The sequence below is a fragment of the Argentina silus genome (genome assembly GCF_951799395.1).
Source record: "Argentina silus genome assembly, chromosome: 14".
In the NCBI taxonomy this organism is placed as follows: domain Eukaryota; kingdom Metazoa; phylum Chordata; class Actinopteri; order Argentiniformes; family Argentinidae; genus Argentina; species Argentina silus.
Window position 1 is genome coordinate 20779730 of NC_139668.1, and position 17500 is coordinate 20797229.

General features: G+C 49.2%; 3 protein-coding genes across 4 annotated transcripts in view; all 3 read left to right on the forward strand.

Moving 5' to 3' along the window:
* The window catches only part of LOC310814776 (focal adhesion kinase 1-like), a gene marked incomplete at its 3' end in the record, with an annotated part of 27112 nt that extends 20637 nt beyond the window's left edge, over window positions 1–6475 (forward strand). The window contains exons 6-7 of the mRNA XM_083684275.1: window positions 3926–4194; window positions 6358–6475. Of these exons, the coding sequence (XP_083540401.1) occupies window positions 3926–4194; window positions 6358–6475 (387 nt within the window). The remainder of the gene's footprint in view (window positions 1–3925; window positions 4195–6357) is intronic.
* Window positions 6476–8381: 1906 nt separating this feature from the next.
* On the forward strand, window positions 8382–14859 carry otud6b (OTU deubiquitinase 6B). 2 transcript variants are annotated; one of them, XM_083684781.1, is made up of 7 exons: window positions 8382–8613; window positions 8910–9061; window positions 12780–12887; window positions 13178–13505; window positions 13720–13781; window positions 13984–14090; window positions 14336–14859. In XM_083684781.1, exons 1-7 carry the CDS (start codon window positions 8544–8546, stop codon window positions 14418–14420), a joined length of 912 nt encoding a protein of 303 aa, XP_083540907.1. In that variant the 5' UTR covers window positions 8382–8543; the 3' UTR covers window positions 14421–14859. The 2 variants fall into 2 exon arrangements, with proteins under 2 accessions (XP_083540907.1, XP_083540908.1); XM_083684782.1 differs by having other exon boundaries at window positions 8553–8691.
* A 2007-nt stretch (window positions 14860–16866) lies between these two features.
* The window catches only part of lrrc69 (leucine rich repeat containing 69), a gene marked incomplete at both ends in the record, with an annotated part of 3689 nt that continues 3055 nt past the window's right edge, over window positions 16867–17500 (forward strand). Inside the window, 2 exons of the mRNA XM_083684276.1 lie at window positions 16867–17046; window positions 17213–17339. Of these exons, the coding sequence (XP_083540402.1) occupies window positions 16867–17046; window positions 17213–17339 (307 nt within the window). The remainder of the gene's footprint in view (window positions 17047–17212; window positions 17340–17500) is intronic.

The window sequence follows — 17500 nt, forward strand, 5'->3', positions numbered from 1 at the left end:
GTGGGTGTGATGTCACAGTAGAAACAAGCTCAGTCTCTGCTGTGTTCTCAGCTGCAGGTGAGTTGTGATTCTCCTCTGAGGACGTTTAAATAGTTGTCGATTCTATTCCTGCAGTTCACCTCACCTCACCGAACAACAGAATAACAACAGACTAACTCCTGAACAACCATTTCATCTGTCCTCTGTGGCCTCCGCTAATCCGCTCACTGTGTCTGATAGAACCCGTACTCCAACACACCCATGGAAACAGAATTAACCCATAATCTGGGTTTGGGAATAATGAACAAGGCCAGAAAGTTCTCTGAGGTGGTTTAGGGAATGCCTGCCCTGCTCTGGTAGAGGACCTTACAGCCAACATGTTTACTGTTGATCCAGTAGTGAAATATGGATTTCACATCAGATTAAAGGTGTTTGTGCAACCCGAGTTGAGATGGTAAACTCACTCCTCAAATTCAGACACCCCCACCACCCCCCTCACCCCCACCACCCCCCTCCCTCGCCCCTCTGGCTCTGGGGGAGGTCCTGACCAATCGGCTGGCTCTGGGGGAAGTCCTGACCAATCGGCTGGCTCTGGGGGAGGTTCTAGTCGCCTGCAGGTTTACAGGATGGAAACTGAGAGTTGATTCATCAGCCTAAAGTGCTACTGATCCTTTTCTCTGCATTTGAAGAACATCAATCAAATCACCTCCCCGGAGTAGAGAGAGAGAGAGAGAGAGAGAGACAGAGAGACAGAGAGAGAGAGAGAGAGAGAGAGAGAGAGAGAGAGAGACAGAGAGAAAGAGAGAGAGAGAGACAGAGAGAGAGAGAGAGAGAGAGAGAGAGAGACAAAGAGAGAGAGAGAGACAGAGACAGAGAGAGAGAGAGAGAGAGAGAGAGAGACAGAGAGAGACAGAGAGAGAGAGAAAGAGGGAGAGAGAGAGAGAGAGGGAGAGACATCACAAGGTCAAACCTGTATAGGCTAGAGGCAGACACTTAAAAGGGCTTTAGCTTGAATAGTGAGTAATAGAACACCATGCATTACTACAGAGCTACATCACAGACACACTAGTCTTAAACTTGACTCATCACAGAAGCAGAGACATCTGACTTGACCACTAGAAACAACAATCTCCCTCGTTTGGAATGTTTGCAATGATTCCACGTCTCAATCAACAATCAACAATCAACAATCAACAATCCAGTCCTCATGAGGGATAGATAGTCAATGCCTGCCAGCTTTAATCACTGATGATATGATGATGATGATGATGATGGTGATGGTATGATGATGATGGTATGATGATGATGGTGATGATGATGATATGATGATGGTGATGATGATGATGGTGATGATGATGGTGATAGTGATTGCAGGGTAAAATCTGAAGAGGAAGGTGGCGGTTGCAGGAGAAGGTTGCAGGAGAACTCAGCTGGTGAGAGCTGCAGGCCCTGTCATGTGAACGCAGTCAATGGGACAATATTCTCCAGATTGATTGACAGTCTAACGTTGCACAGGGATCAGCTGTATCATCTATCTACCTAACCCTAACCCTAACCCTAACGCTGCACAGGGATCAGCTGTATCATCTATCTACCTAACCCTAACCCTAACGCTGCACAGGGATCAGCTGTATCATCTATCTACCTAACCCTAACCCTAACGCTGCACAGGGATCCACCCAGCTGGGCTTCAGAGGTGTGCTACATGGGTTAGGGTTAGATGTGCTACATGGGTTAGGGTTAGATGTGCTACATGGGTTAGGGTTAGATGTGCTACATGGGTTAGGGTTAGATGTGCTACATGGGTCAGGGTTAGGTGTGCTACATGGGTTAGGGTTAGGGTTAGGTGTACTACATGGGTTAGGGTTAGGTGTGCTACATGGGTTAGGGTTAGGGTTAGATGTACTACATGGGTTAGGGTTAGGTGTGCTACATGGGTTAGGGTTAGGTGTACTACATGGGTTAGGGTTAGGTGTACTACATGGGTCAGGGTTAGCTGTACTACATGGGTTAGGGTTAGGTGTGCTACATGGGTTAGGGTTAGGGTTAGATGTACTACATGGGTTAGGGTTAGGTGTGCTACATGGGTTAGGGTTAGGTGTGCTACATGGGTTAGGGTTAGGTGTGCTACATGGGTTAGGGTTAGATGTGCTACATGGGTTAGGGTTAGGGTTAGGTGTGCTACATGGGTTAGGGTTAGATGTGCTACATGGGTTAGGGTTAGGTGTACTACATGGGTTAGGGTTAGGGTTAGATGTGCTACATGGGTTAGGGTTAGGGTTAGATGTGCTACATGGGTTAGGGTTAGGGTTAGGTGTGCTACATGGGTCAGGGTTAGGTGTGCTACATGGGTTAGGGTTAGGTGTGCTACATGGGTTAGGGTTAGGGTTAGGTGTGCTACATGGGTTAGGGTTAGATGTGCTACATGGGTTAGGGTTAGATGTGCTACATGGGTTAGGGTTAGGGTTAGGTGTGCTACATGGGTTAGGGTTAGATGTGCTACATGGGTTAGGGTTAGGGTTAGGTGTGCAACATGGGTTAGGGTTAGGGTTAGGTGTGCTACATGGGTTAGGGTTAGGGTTAGGTGTGCTACATGGGTTAGGGTTAGATGTGCTACATGGGTTAGGGTTAGGGTTAGGTGTGCTACATGGGTTAGGGTTAGATGTGCTACATGGGTTAGGGTTAGGGTTAGATGTGCTATATGCTCAGGAGGACTCAGCTGTCCGACAGCAGAACACTAGGAGGCCCAGAGGCAACCATGTGACCCCATGTGACCATGTGACCCCAGCAGTGTTATCTTGCTACAGCAAGGCGGTACCGAAGCACCCAGTCCCAGACCAACCAGTCCCAGTCCAACCAGTCCCAGACCAACCAGTCCCAGTCCAACCAGTCCCAGACCAACCAGTCCCAGACCAACCAGTCCCAGTCCAACCAGTCCCAGTCCAACCAGTCCCAGACCAACCAGTCCCAGACCAACCAGTCCCAGTCCCAGTCCAACCAGTCCCAGACCAACCAGTCCCAGTCCAACCAGTCCCGGTCCCAGACCAACCAGTCCCAGACCAACCAGTCCCAGTCCCAGATCAACCAGTCCCAGACCAACCAGTCCCAGTCCAACCAGTCCCAGACCACCCAGTCCCAGTCCAACCAGTCCCAGACCAACCAGTCCCAGTCCAACCAGTCCCAGACCAACCAGTCCCAGATCAACCAGTCCCAGACCAACCAGTCCCAGTCCCAGTCCAACCAGTCCCAGACCAACCAGTCCCAGTCCAACCAGTCCCGGTCCCAGACCAACCAGTCCCAGACCAACCAGTCCCAGTCCCAGATCAACCAGTCCCAGACCAACCAGTCCCAGTCCAACCAGTCCCAGACCACCCAGTCCCAGTCCAACCAGTCCCAGACCAACCAGTCCCAGTCCAACCAGTCCCAGACCAACCAGTCCCAGATCAACCAGTCCCAGTCCCAGATCAACCAGTCCCAGATCAACCAGTCCCAGTCCAACCAGTCCCAGTCCAACCAGTCCCAGACCAACCAGTCCCAGACCAACCAGTTCCAGATCAACCAGTCCCAGACCAACCAGTCCCAGATCAACCAGTCCCAGTCCCAGACCAACCAGTCCCAGACCAACCAGTCCCAGTCCCAGATCAACCAGTCCCAGACCAACCAGTCCCAGACCAACCAGTCCCAGACCAACCAGTCCCAGATCAACCAGTCCCAGACCAACCAGTCCCAGTCCAACCAGTCCCAGACCAACCAGTCCCAGACCAACCAGTCCCAGATCAACCAGTCCCAGTCCAACCAGTCCCAGACCAACCAGTCCCAGACCAACCAGTCCCAGTCCCAGATCAACCAGTCCCAGACCAACCAGTCCCAGTCCCAGATCAACCAGTCCCAGACCAACCAGTCCCAGACCAACCAGTCCCAGACCAACCAGTCCCAGATCAACCAGTCCCAGACCAACCAGTCCCAGTCCAACCAGTCCCAGACCAACCAGTCCCAGACCAACCAGTCCCAGATCAACCAGTCCCAGTCCAACCAGTCCCAGACCAACCAGTCCCAGACCAACCAGTTCCAGATCAACCAGTCCCAGACCAACCAGTCCCAGACCAACCAGTCCCAGATCAACCAGTCCCAGTCCAACCAGTCCCAGACCAACCAGTCCCAGACCAACCAGTTCCAGATCAACCAGTCCCAGACCAACCAGTCCCAGTCCAACCAGTCCCAGTCCAACAGGTTTCTACCCTCAGGCCATTAGAATTGGGGGGATGTATTCCCCCCGGAATACACCTCAGCCCCCCCCCTGCCCATCTGACTATACCTTCCTGCTCAGTGACACTGCCCATTAACATTACACTCTACACTTCACACTCTACACTTCACACTCTACACTTCACACTCTACACTTCACACTCTACACTTCACACTCTACACTTTACTCCCTCTTCTGCTGCTATAATAATCCTGTATATTTTATTTTATTATTTTTACTGTTACTGATTATACTGTATGTACACTCACCGAACACTTTATTAGGAACACTTGTACACCTTCTCATGGTGGTGGAACACCTGTACACCTTCTCATGGTGGAGGAACACCTGTACACCTTCTCATGGTGGAGGTGGTGGAACACCTGTACACCTTCTCATGGTGGAGGAACACCTGTACACCTTCTCATGGTGGAGGAACACCTGTACACCTTCTCATGGTGGAGGAACACCTGGACACCTTCTCATGGTGGAGGAACACCTGTACACCTTCTCATGGTGGAGGAACACCTGTACACCTTCTCATGGTGGAGGAACACCTGTACACCTTCTCATGGTGGAGGTGGTGGAACACCTGTACACCTTCTCATGGTGGAGGTGGTGGAACGGTGTGGGGAATGTTTTCTTGGCACACTTTGGGCCTGTTAATACCAATCAATCATCTCTTGAATGCCACAGCCTATTTGAGTATTGTTGCTGACCATGTGCATCCCTTCATGGCCACAATTGACCCATCTTCTAATGGCTCCTTCCAGCATGATAATGCACCATGTAACAAAGCAAAAGTCGTCTCAAACTGGTTTCATGAACATGACAATGAGTTCAGTGTTCTTCAGTGGCCTTCCCAGTCACCGGATCTGAATCCAATAGAACACCTTTGGGATGTGGTAGAACGGGAGATTCACAGCTTGAAAGTGCACCTAAAAAATCTGCAGGAATTGCGTGATGCAATCATGTCATCATGGACCAGAATCTCAAAGGAATGTTTCCAACATCTTGTGGATTCAATGTCACGAAGAATTGAGGCTGTTTTGAGAGCAAAGGGAGGCCCGACCCAGTATTAGTATAGTGTTGTAATAAAGGGAGTATTACCCAGTATTAGTATAGTATTGTAATAAAGGGAGTATTACCAGTATTAGTATAGTGTTGTAATAAAGGGAGTATTACCAGTATTAGTATAGTGTTGTAATAAAGGGAGTATTACCAGTATTAGTATAGTGTTGTAATAAAGGGAGTATTACCAGTATTAGTATAGTGTTGTAATACAGTGGGTGAGTGGATGTGGTGTGTATAAAGTGCTGGGGAGGTGTTCTCCCTGTTCATTCTGTTGTTGGTGATTGATGCTGTTCTGCTCCGCTTCAGGCATGGCGTTGTGTTTAGACTTGTATTCAATGTAATGACAAATCAACGAGACTTGACAATAACATTGCAATACAGATCCAATAGAATTAAACACAGATGGGTCTGTATTCTCTAAATATGGGTTAGGGTTAGTAGTCCCTGCTGTGTGTCTAGGAGCAGGCAGCCAGGGTTAGGGCTAGGTCAGGGTTAGGGCTAGGTGGGTCTGTATTCTCTGAATATGAAAAACGTTTGAATACAGCCTATGGCTGTCCATAAGGTAAACAACAATGAAGGAGTGTGAAATATTTACGTTATTGATTCGATCCAAATAAACCAGAGATCTACGCTGTCGTTTTCACCCAGTGCTTCATCAGCATTCGCAGCTGATCGAAATCATATCATCGATCCTCAGTGAGGGATCATTTCGTGTCCATCTCGAATCACGGCGAATCATTCTTTTGTGGAAACATCAGTCTGATTGCAAAACACAGCCCAGCAAAACCGGGTCGTGATGCGGGTATTTCTGCAGCAGCGAGCAGCAGGAATGTCCGTCCACACACTCCCAGGCCTGCTGCTGCTGCTGGCCCACAACGCTAACAGCGGCACCGTTTCACGTCTAAAGGTCCGGTTGATTTCATACTGATGCCCTTGTCCGATACCATTCACGCACCATGCAAAACATTGCTCAACACAACACGCCCAAAATGATTCAGCACCCAGGGTGTATGGGTCTGCCCACGGGTCGGTTTACCTCTCGGACCGGCCTCCTGCAGGTACGGCGGGGCCGTGGGCGTGACGCTCCCCGAGTTCGGTGCCGACAGCAGCGGGGACCTCTCGTCCATGCCATCGGAGGCCATGTCGACAGCGCTTCAGCCGAAACAGGACGAATAAACAACAACAACGGCGGCGGCGCGTCCTTCCTCGGGAGAGGCTCGGGTCTACTGCTCCGTCCCCGGCGCGGCCAGTTCCCCGGAGGTGGAGCTAAAGACGTCACCGGGGCGGGGAGGAGTGAGTAGGGGAATGCAGACCCCCCCCCCCCCCCCCTCCCCCAGACCTAGTGGGCTTACATTCTCGATTCACTGTGATGGTATTTGGAATAGAACGGAACGGAATCAAAGATTCTAAGAACGGCTCTGTTGTTATTGTATTGTTGAGAAACAGAATCATTCAGCCACTAGTCTGGTGATACACCAGAATCATCTCCCTGGTTGGTAATAAGACAGTAGTCTGGTGATACACCAGAATCATCTCCCTGGTTGGTAATAAGACAGTAGTCTGGTGATACACCAGAATCATCTCCCTGGTTGGTAATAAGACAGTAGTCTGGTGATACACCAGAATCATCTCCCTGGTTGGTAATAAGACAGTAGTCTGGTGATACACCAGAATCATCTCCCTGGTTGGTAATAAGACAGTAGTCTGGTGATACACCAGAATCATCTCCCTGGTTGGTAATAAGACACTGCACCCTTCACTACTAATGTCATTGTTTTATTATTACTATATCATGTTGTACTGTTGATTAGTTTGATTGTTGTTTAAGCAACCATTTCACTGTATCACTTCCGGTTGTATGCGATGTACGTGGTCTAACATTTGATATGTTTGATTCCAAGGTGACACCCATGGCCTCTCTAACAGGATATTGGGTAAGCCAATAGGCAGTGTTGATACAGCTTATGGAGGCCTTATTAATGTAGACCCATCTCTAAGTCATTATGATAATCCTGGATAAATTAGTTGAATGGTCTTAATCACTCTGGAGCTCTGCTGTGACTGGACATACAGAGGAGCAGTCCAGGGAGGAATAGTTGGAATCAAAGAAGCACTGTGACTGCTGATGTCACTTGTTCTTATGGAAGGTTTACTTACGATGACTGTTGAATCAGTGATTCACTTACTTCAAACAAATGTACTTATTGTAATGACGTCAAATGTAAAATGGATGGTCAGTATGGACACTGAGGCCTCCTCTGGTGCACCAGCAGCAGCTGACCGAGGTAAAGATAGTTTTATGTTGGATATTCGGTGGATATTCGGTTTTCTCCCTTCGGGATGATGTGGTACTAGAGCAGAAGGTCTAGGATGATGTGGTACCAGAGCAGAAGGTCTAAGGGTCATACAACATTCAGCTGACCTGGGTGATGATGGAGAATCAAGTTATAATCATATTGGAAAAAGTAAAATTCTAATTCTACAAGACAATTTTAATTCGGCAAGATAATAGCGTTGGATTTGACTGACTAGCAACGAGAGAAAAGCATCCCTGGGGCTTCACTTGTTTCCAGAAGGATGGGGATGTGTAGGGTCAGAGAGAGACACATGTTGTTAATAAGCACATATCAGCTTCTTCCCACCCTTGACACGTTTGGGGTGTAACCAAGGAAGTGTATAGCGTCTACGTTTTGAACATGAAAACTATACAGCAGATATTTGTCTTTATTTTTCACACCACAATCACCTCCAAATATCGCTCGATTAGAAGTGTCGATTATTCGGCGCTCGATGCAGAGCCCCAGTCTCCAAACGCGAAAGTGTTTCTGGGAGATGTAGTTTAGGTCTTATGGATTCTGGATTAGAAGACGCTTCCCTTGCGTGTTCCTCGTCATCACCAAATCCCCGGTATCGTTGATCGAGTGACCAAAGTTTCAACGCGTTATGGGAAATACTTTGATGAAATATTGATGTAAAAAAAATAATAAAAACGTATTCCAGATTTTTAGATGGAATGTCTAATTCATGACAACACATCGGTACGAGAAAAGACATAACCAATCAAACAAAGACACTCATCATGAACCGATGATCATCGCGATGTTTCGGTGACAGGAAATATGGCGGCCAGCACGTTTTAATGGACAGCGACCGTCTCCCAACAATCAATGTTATCTTTCATATGAGAATAATTCTGATGCAATCCAAGTGGACAGTGCGGGGTTTGTAGGAGACGAGCGCAGCCATGGAGGAGGTGGAAACGGCGCAGGAGGCCTTAGCGAAGCAGCACCGGAGAGAGAAAAAGGATCTGCAGGGTAACCAGAAGCTGTCTACCCACTCCAGAGATCCTTATACTAGCTACTCTTAACTACATCGATAGCCGCTGGCGCATGGTACACACATTATTACTGTTAGTATGTACCCCATTCATATCAGTGCTATGCTGTAGCTATGGCATGAATGGTAGACACAACACACACACATCCACAGAGACACACACACACATCCACAGAGGCTCTCAATCACACACACACACACACACACACACACACACACACACACACACACACACACTCTGGTCTGAACCATCATCTTCTGTGTTTTTTCCCAGGTAAAATCCAGAGCATGAAAAATGCCGTCCCTAAGAACGACAAGAAGAGGAGGAAGCAGCTGGTGGAGGAGGTGGCTAAGATGGAGGCTGACATGTGTCAGAGACACCGGGAGGAGGTCCAGCAGCTGGACGCCACGGGAGACGAGAGCAAGGTAACTCCTGTCTGCGTGGCGGGAGGCTCGAACCCGGCTCTCCCACGTGGAAGATACAAGCATTTACATTTACCTTTACATTTACATTACATTTATGGCATTTAGCAGATGCCTTTATCCAAAGCGACTTACAACAAATACATTTGTTTAAGTAAGTGAATCACCTATCCATCAGTCATCATAAGATAAAGTAATCTAGGGTAGGACCAGGGGCCATAGGCAGTCACAATGCTAGAAGAAGGAAGATTTTTTTATTTTTTAAATTTATTTTCAGGAGAGAAACTTGCATAGGGGGGTAGTGGGGATGAAGAGCTCTTTAGGAGGGCATGTTAAGATGTAGCCTGAAGAGATGGGTCTTCAATCTGCGGCGGAAGATTGTTACTGACTCTGCAGTCATGACAGCAGTGGGAAGCTCGTTCCACCAGCAGGGCGCCAGGACAGTGAAAAGCCGTGACCGAGTCGTGCGGCTGCTGCATCCACGTAGAGGCGGCAGTGCCAGGCGGCCAGCCGAGGTGGAAGAGCGGAGTGATCGGGCAGGAGTTTTGACCATTGCTTGCAAGTAGGGAGGGGCTGTTCCCTTTGCTGCCCGGTAGGCGAGCACCAGGGTCTTGAATCTGATGCGAGCTGCTACCGGGAGCCAGTGAAGGGTGTGAAGGAGGGGAGTGACATGGGAGAATTTGGGGAGATTGAACACCAGACGGGCGGCGGCGTTCTGGATGAGCTGTGGAGGCCTGATGGAGGAGGCAGGGAGACCGGCCAAGAGTGCGTTGCAGTAGTCAAGGCGAGAGATCACAAGTGTCTGGACCAAGAGTTGTGCTGCTTCTCTCGTAAGGAATGGACGTATCCTTCTGATGTTGTAGAGGAAGAATCTACAGGAGTGTGCTGTCGCTGTGATGTTCGCCGCACAGGACAAGTGGTTGTCAAGGATCACTTGGTTCTTGGCTGTCTGGGAGGAGGTCACAGTAGAGTTCTCTACTGTGATGGAGAAGTCTTGGAGAGGGCAGACTTTCCCAGGGAGGAAGAGCAGCTCAGTCTTGTTAAGGTTGAGCTTGAGGTGGTGGGCTGACATCCAAGCGGAAATGTCTGCAAGACATGCAGGTGTTGCCACCTGTGAGTCAGAAGGGGGGAAAGAGAGAAAGAGTTGAGTGTCATCTGCGTAGCTGTGGTGGGAGAAACCATGTGAGGAAATTACTGAACCAAGAGATTTGGTATAGAGGGAGAACAGTAAGGGCCAAGGGACAGAGCCCTGGGGACCCCAGTGGTGAGGGCTCGTGGAGAGGACAGCGATCCATGCAAACCAGGAGAGTGCAGAGCCAGAGATGCCCAGTTCTGAGAGGGTGGAGAGAAGGATCGGGTGGTTTACTGTGTTGAATGCAGCTGACAGGTCTAGAAGAATGAGAACAGAGGAGAGGGAGGAAGCTCAGCAGAGTGGAGGGCCTCCGTGACAGCAAGGAGAGCAGTCTCAGTAGAGGGTCTCTGTGACAGCAAGGAGAGCAGTCTCAGTAGAGTGCCCAGCCTTAAAGCCGGATTGGTGAAGGTCAAGGAGGTTGTTCTGAAGGAGGTAGTGATTGCCCGCTTGGATGTGACCAGTTTTAGAATATCATCAGGAGAGAGGGGGGAAAGAGCTGATAAACCAGAGACCGAGTGTAGTGCAGTGGGTTTGGGAGGAGAAGTAGCAGTGTTGGTGAGAGGTAGAGAGAAAGAGCTGCTAATGTCATCAACCTTCTTTTCAAAGTAGGTGACAAAGTCATCCGCAGACAGGGAGGAGGGAGAAGGGGGGGAGGTGGGTTGAGGAGTGAGGAAAATGTGGAGAACAGTTTCCTTGGGTCAGAGGCAGAGGATTGAATTTTGGAATGGTAGTAAGAAGCTTTAAGCAGCTGATGCAGAGGAGGTGTACTTGAGGAGGAGAGAGAGTTGAGGTTTTAGGTCATCAGGGAGGCCAGTTTTTCTCCATTTCCTCTCAGCTGCCCGGAGCCCTATTCTACAAGCCTGCAGGGTTTCAGACAGCCAGGGAGTGCGTGAAGAGGACCGTGCTGGCCTTGAGGTCAGTGGACAGAGAGTCGAAGGATGAGGAAAGAGAGGACAGGAGGGTGGAGGAGGCTGCATCAGTGGATCGAAGGGAGAAGGATTCAACAGAGGGTTGGGAGGATAAGACAGAGGAAGAGAGAGCGGTGAGGGAGAGAGAGCGGTGAGGGAGAGAGAGTGGTGAGGGAGAGGGAGCGGTGAGGGAGGGGGTACGCAGGTTTGTTTGAACCCTGATAAGACAGAGGAAGAGAGAGCGGTGAGGGAGGGGGTACGCAGGTTTGTTTGACAGTCAGGAGAAGCATGAGGGAGATGTTCCAGTTAGCCGGAGGAGGCAGGAGCAGCAGGATGTTGAATCAGCGGTGACCAGAGTTGCGGACGCACCAGTTTGGTTTTTAAACTGAAATGTAGTTTTCCTGAACCTCTGTTGGTTCCTCGCCGAAGTGGCTCTAAGATTTACAGATTTAGCCGCCAACGCCAAAATCTGCCCGCATTTGGCGGGGATTGATTTCCCTGATTGGGTTCTGCTGTGATGGTCCTGGAGGGATGCAGGTCCTCTCCAGTCTAGTTGTCACGGTGTTAGTGTGTTTATACCCCGTGTAACAGACTCAAGGGGGTGGGGTTTCCATGCCACCAAGTTTGATTACAAACACACAAAGTACAATTTTAATGCAATTGGGAAGTTTATTAGGGGTTATTTACATCTGAGGGGGATGTTCAGCTATCTATTTGAAGTCCACAATCCTTACTCAGAGTCCTTTGTTCGTTGGGGGTAGTCCAAAAGCAGTCCTCAGCCAAAACAGTTCCATACACAGTGGGGGTAATCCTACAGTCCAGGTCACAGTGGTAATCACACAGATACCTTTTCCTCCCGCTCCCTCTGTTATCCCCCAGCCCTGGTGGCCTAATGATCCACAGGTTTACCTCGTTGGGGCAGGAAATCCATATAAGGGTTGCCTCGTTGGTGCAGGAAGTCCATATAAGGCTCAGGGGTGGATCCCTGCCGTCTGCCTGGTAAAGTGGAACATCACTGGAGACCCAAATAAACGTTCAGCGCCGCAAAAACTGACATGAAAAAGGTCATATTTGGCTGCTAAATGTACTCCCACCATAATAGAATGGAATATTCTTCATTATTTTGCGATTCCCAGAAACAGAGACGGTGTGTAAAACTGAGCAGGTTAGAAGATTTATTCCTATTATATTTATATAGTTTTTCAGCTTTATTAGCGTTCTATACAAGCCTGCTATGTTTGTCTCCAGAGATTGGTGTTGTCATGGTGTTGTGTGATTGTTGTACACACTGTCTCCGTTGTCGGGACGATGGGGAGGAAGCCACAGAATGAGGAATCCTCCGCTGTGTGCTGGTGGAGTCCATGGAGCAGCCAGATATGACCGTTTTCATTTCCATTTTTCTCTGTGTTTGTCTCCCTGGTGACGTTCCACGTTGTCATGTCAATCACCTGTGTCACCATGATGAGTGGTGAGCGGTAGCGTCTGATCTCAGGGGGCAGGACCTGGATGTGGTTGTGGTTGAGGTTCAGGAGAGCCAGGTTAGGCAGCCCATCTGCAGGAGACAGGTGCACAACACAGTACAGGTGTGTGTGTGTGTGTGTGTGTATATGTGTATGTGTATACCTGTGTCACCTGTGTCATGGTGACACAGGTGATTGACATGTTTAACCCTTCCTGTAAGGTGGAGGAGGTGGTGAACGGAGTGGAGGATCTGGGGGTGGAAAGAGAGGAGGAGGAGGAGGAGGAAGATGCCAAGCTGTCACGGACCACCAAGGCTCAGAAGAGACGGGTCTGTCTGTCTGTCCCTCTGCACACACACTCTCTCACACACACTCTCTCACACACACACACACTCTCTCACACACACATACACACACACACACACACACATGCACACTCTCTCTCTCTCTCTCTCTCTCTCACACACACACATACACACACACACACTCTCTCACATACACACACACACACTCTCTCTCTCTCTCACACATGCACACTCTCTCTCTCTCTCTCACACACACACACACATACACACACAAAAACACACACACTGTCTGAATGTCCCGTGTGTCCTGGCAGGATAAGAAGGCGGCGGCAGCGAGGGCGAGGGAGAGCCGCATCGCCGTGGCGGAGGTGGAGAACCTGTCTGGTCTGAGGCACCAGGAGAGGCTGGCGCTGACCCGCGCCCTGGCCCAGCGCCAGCTCCAGATCAGGGACATCACCTCGGACGGCCACTGCCTGTACCGGGCGGTGGAGGACCAGCTGGCCCAGCGCAGGGCGGTGGAGGGGGGGGGGGCCCTGGGTCTGATGGAGCTACGCGGCCTCACTGCTCAGCACATGAGGGGCCACCAGGACAACTTCCTCCCCTTCCTCACCAACACCACCACTGGGGACATGTTCACCCCTGGTGAGGACCAGACCCCTGGGGCTGTCTGTCTGTCTGGCTGTCTGTCTGTCTGTGTGTGTGTCTGTGTGTGTGTCTGTCTGTCTGTGTGTGTGTGTGTGTGTGTGTGTGTGTGTGTGTCTGTCTGTCTGTGTGTGTGTGTGTTTCAAATTGTGAATCGTCAGGTAGAAATACTGACTTATTCTAACATTGCGCGTGTGCGTGTGCGTTCCTCCAGAGGAGTTTGAGAAGTACTGCAGTGATGTGGCAGAAACGGCCGTCTGGGGAGGACAGCTGGAGGTAAGAGACTAGAAGGCTCCCTATTGGTTGAAACAGCCACAGGTAAAAGTCTAGAAGGCTCTCTATTGGTTGGCTCAGCCACATCAATGCTAGCAGGCCATGCTATGTGAGTAACAGCAGCCAAGAGGTCATTTGAGAAACGTGTTGAATACCAGGTTACAAGATTACCACTGGCTAATCTGCTCCTGCCCCCCCCCCCCAGCTGACAGCGCTGTCTCAGGTCCTCCAGCTGCCTCTCCAGGTCCTCCAGGCCGACTGTCCCCCCCTCACCATTGGAGAGGAGTTCACCCAGCCACCCATCACCCTGATGTAAGTCAGTGTTAATGTCACATTATTAGAATGATGAATATTCTTCATTTATTTATGTAGTATTTATATTTAACCTTTATTTACCCAGACTGGTCAATTAAGAACTCATTCGGCCTGCCAGTGTTGATGATGTGGTTGTGTTTCAGCTCCATGGTGTTGATGATGTGGTTGTGTTTCAGCTCCATGGTGTTGATGATGTGGTTGTGTTTCAGCTCCATGGTGTTGATGATGTGGTTGTGTTTCAGCTACATGCGCCATGCGTACGGTCTGGGAGAACACTACAACTCAGTAGAACGTCTGAAGGAACCTGCCACAGAGGAGGAGAGCTGAGCCTGGGATTGGCTGGAACCATGATGAGATAATTTAACTTCCTGCTGTGTCATCAGTTTACCTGTCTAGCGTGCTAGCCAATGAGAGAGAGAGAGAGAGAGAGAGAGAGAGAGAGAGAGAGAGGGGGAGAGAAGGATGTTCAGATAGAAATGGTGTCAGCTCTGCCTATACGTTACCTTTCTATCTGCAATGTTGTCAATGTTTTGTCTCCCTGAATCCACCTCACTTCACCTGGAGCGCGTGATGCAGCAGTGCTGTTGCAGTAGAGGCGTTGTGTTGAACATTGCTGGTTTAAGGCTGAGGTTAGGGTTAGGGTTAGGCTAACCCTAATCCTAACCCTAACCCTGGGTTTAAGGCTGAGGTCCTCTTGAACGCCCAGATCCAGGCTGTGTATTCTGATGGCAACATTGTGGTGCACAATAAAATATTTAAAAGTGTTTGCAACATTGTTCTCCTTAATCTACTCTCCAGTATCATCAGCACAATCACTCTCACACTCTCTCACACATGCACACACACACACACACTGAAAGAGTGTATTGAATGGACATGCACACACAATTGTACACAAGCAGTGGCTTCTGGAGGCTCCTCAGACAGCAAACAGGGTTGGTGTGGGTGGGTGGGTGGGTTGGTTGGTGTTGGTTGGTGGGTGGGTTGGTTGGTATTGGTGTTGGTTGGTGGGTGGGTTGGTTGGTATTGGTGTGGGTGGGTGGGTTGGTTGGTTAGTTGGTATTGGTGTGGGTGGGTAGGTGGGTTGGTTGGTTAGTTGGTATTGGTGTGGGTGGGTAGGTGGGTTGGTTGGTATTGGTGTTGGTTGGTGGGTGGGTTGGTTGGTATTGGTGTGGGTGGGTGGGTGGGTTGGTTGGTTAGTTGGTATTGGTGTGGGTGGGTAGGTGGGTTGGTTGGTATTGGTGTTGGTTGGTGGGTGGGTTGGTTGGTATTGGTGTGGGTGGGTTGGTGGGTGGGTGGGTTGGTTGGTTAGTTGGTATTGGTGTGGGTGGGTAGGTGGGTTGGTTGGTTGGTGGCCCATCACCATGTCTGTTGTCCTATACAGCAATGGTCAACAATCCAATAAAAACATCTTTATTCAACAATTATTTAAACACATGCAAAGGTACATACACTCACCCAGCCCTTTATTACAACACTATTGTAATACTGGGTAATACTCCCTTTATTACAACACTATACTAATACTGGGTAATACTCCCTTTATTACAACACTATACTAATACTGGGTAATACTCCCTTTATTACAACACTATACTAATACTGGGTCGGGCCTCCCTTTGCTCTCAAAACAGCCTCAATTCTTCGTGGCATTGATTCCACAAGATGTTGGAAACATTCCTTTGAGATTCTGGTCCATGATGACATGATTGCATCACGCAATTCCTGCAGATTTTTCAGGTCTTTCAAGCTGTGAATCTCCCGTTCTACCACATCCCAAAGGTGTTCTATTGGATTCAGATCCGGTGACTGGGAAGAACTGAAGAACACTGAACTCATTGTCATGTTCATGAAACCAGTTTGAGATGACTTTTGCTTTGTTACATGGTGCATTATCATGCTGGAAGGAGCCATTAGAAGATGGGTCAATTGTGGCCATGAAGGGATGCACATGGTCAGCAACAATACTCAAATAGGCTGTGGCATTCAAGAGATGAATGATTGGTATTAACAGGCCCAAAGTGTGCCAAGAAAACATTCCCCACACCGTTCCACCACCTCCACCATGAGAAGGTGTACAGGTGTTCCTCCACCTCCACCATGAGAAGGTGTCCAGGTGTTCCTCCACCATGAGAAGGTGTACAGGTGTTCCTCCACCATGAGAAGGTGTACAGGTGTTCCACCACCTCCACCATGAGAAGGTGTACAGGTGTTCCACCACCTCCACCATGAGAAGGTGTCCAGGTGTTCCTCCACCATGAGAAGGTGTACAGGTGTTCCTCCACCATGAGAAGGTGTACAGGTGTTCCTCCACCATGAGAAGGTGTACAGGTGTTCCTAATAAAGTGTTCAGTGAGTGTATAACAGACGACAGGTAAATTGGTAAATGTATTAGTATCCCTTAAGATAATAACCAATACAAATGTAACAGTAAAAAATACACATAACAAGAGTTTCAGAAGAAAGTGTAGTGTTAGTACGGAGGCTTGATGGATGTATGCTTAAGACCAGTGAGTTTTTTATGTCCTATGCACCAACCTCACCAAGTCAATTTCCTGTATGTGCAAATATACTCAGCCAAATAAAAGAATTGTGATTCTGATTCTGAAAGATGTTGCTGAATGAAGGTGGTTGGAGGGAGGTGCAGGTCCAGCCGCGGCCGCTGGATGTCGCTGTAGCGTCGTAAACTGGACCCGACGTCGCGGTCGGAGAGCGTCGTGTTTCCATGGGAACGTGACGGGACAGGGAGAGTGGGTGAGCAGCAGCTAGCTAAATGGCTAACAACAATCTGGTCATCAGAGCTCTGAAGGCTGATTCAAAGTCGTTCAATCTGAGCTCAAAGAAAATGGTCTGCGTTCCCAAATCGGTTTCCAGATTAACTAACCTGTCGATACTGCTGTTGAATAATAATCTCCTGACGACTCTGCCGGTAGAAGTGCGGTCGCTCCGACATGTGAGTACATTAGTGTGGTTTACTCCTAGCGAGCTAGCTGCTCTCCGGTGGGTGGCAGAGCCTAGTTGGCAGAGCCTAGTTGGCAGCTGGCAGCCACCAGCCATGCCACCATCAGGACCTGACAGTGTGTGTGGTTTTGTCCTGTGTTTTGTCGTCTGTCTGCCAGCTGACAGAGCTGAACCTGGGTAACAACGCCCTGGAGGAGATACCACCAGTCCTCAGGTTCCTGAACGCCCTGAGAAAACTTTCTCTGTTTGGAAACCAGATCACAACTTTACCACCAGAGGTGTTGGGTAGGTTGTCCTCACACACACACACACACACACACACACACACACACACACACACACACACACACACACACACACACACACACACACACACACACACACACACACACATTCACACATTCACACACATACACATTTATACACATTCACATACACATATACAT

Coding starts and splice junctions, on each gene's coding strand:
- otud6b (XM_083684781.1), top strand. CDS start 8,544: ATGGAGGAGGTGGAAACGGCGCAGGAGGCCTTAGCGAAGCAGCACCGG. Junction 8,614..8,909: donor AGAGAAAAAGGATCTGCAGG/GTAACCAGAAGC, acceptor GTTTTTTCCCAG/GTAAAATCCAGAGCATGAAA. Junction 13,782..13,983: donor TCTGGGGAGGACAGCTGGAG/GTAAGAGACTAG, acceptor CCCCCCCCCCAG/CTGACAGCGCTGTCTCAGGT.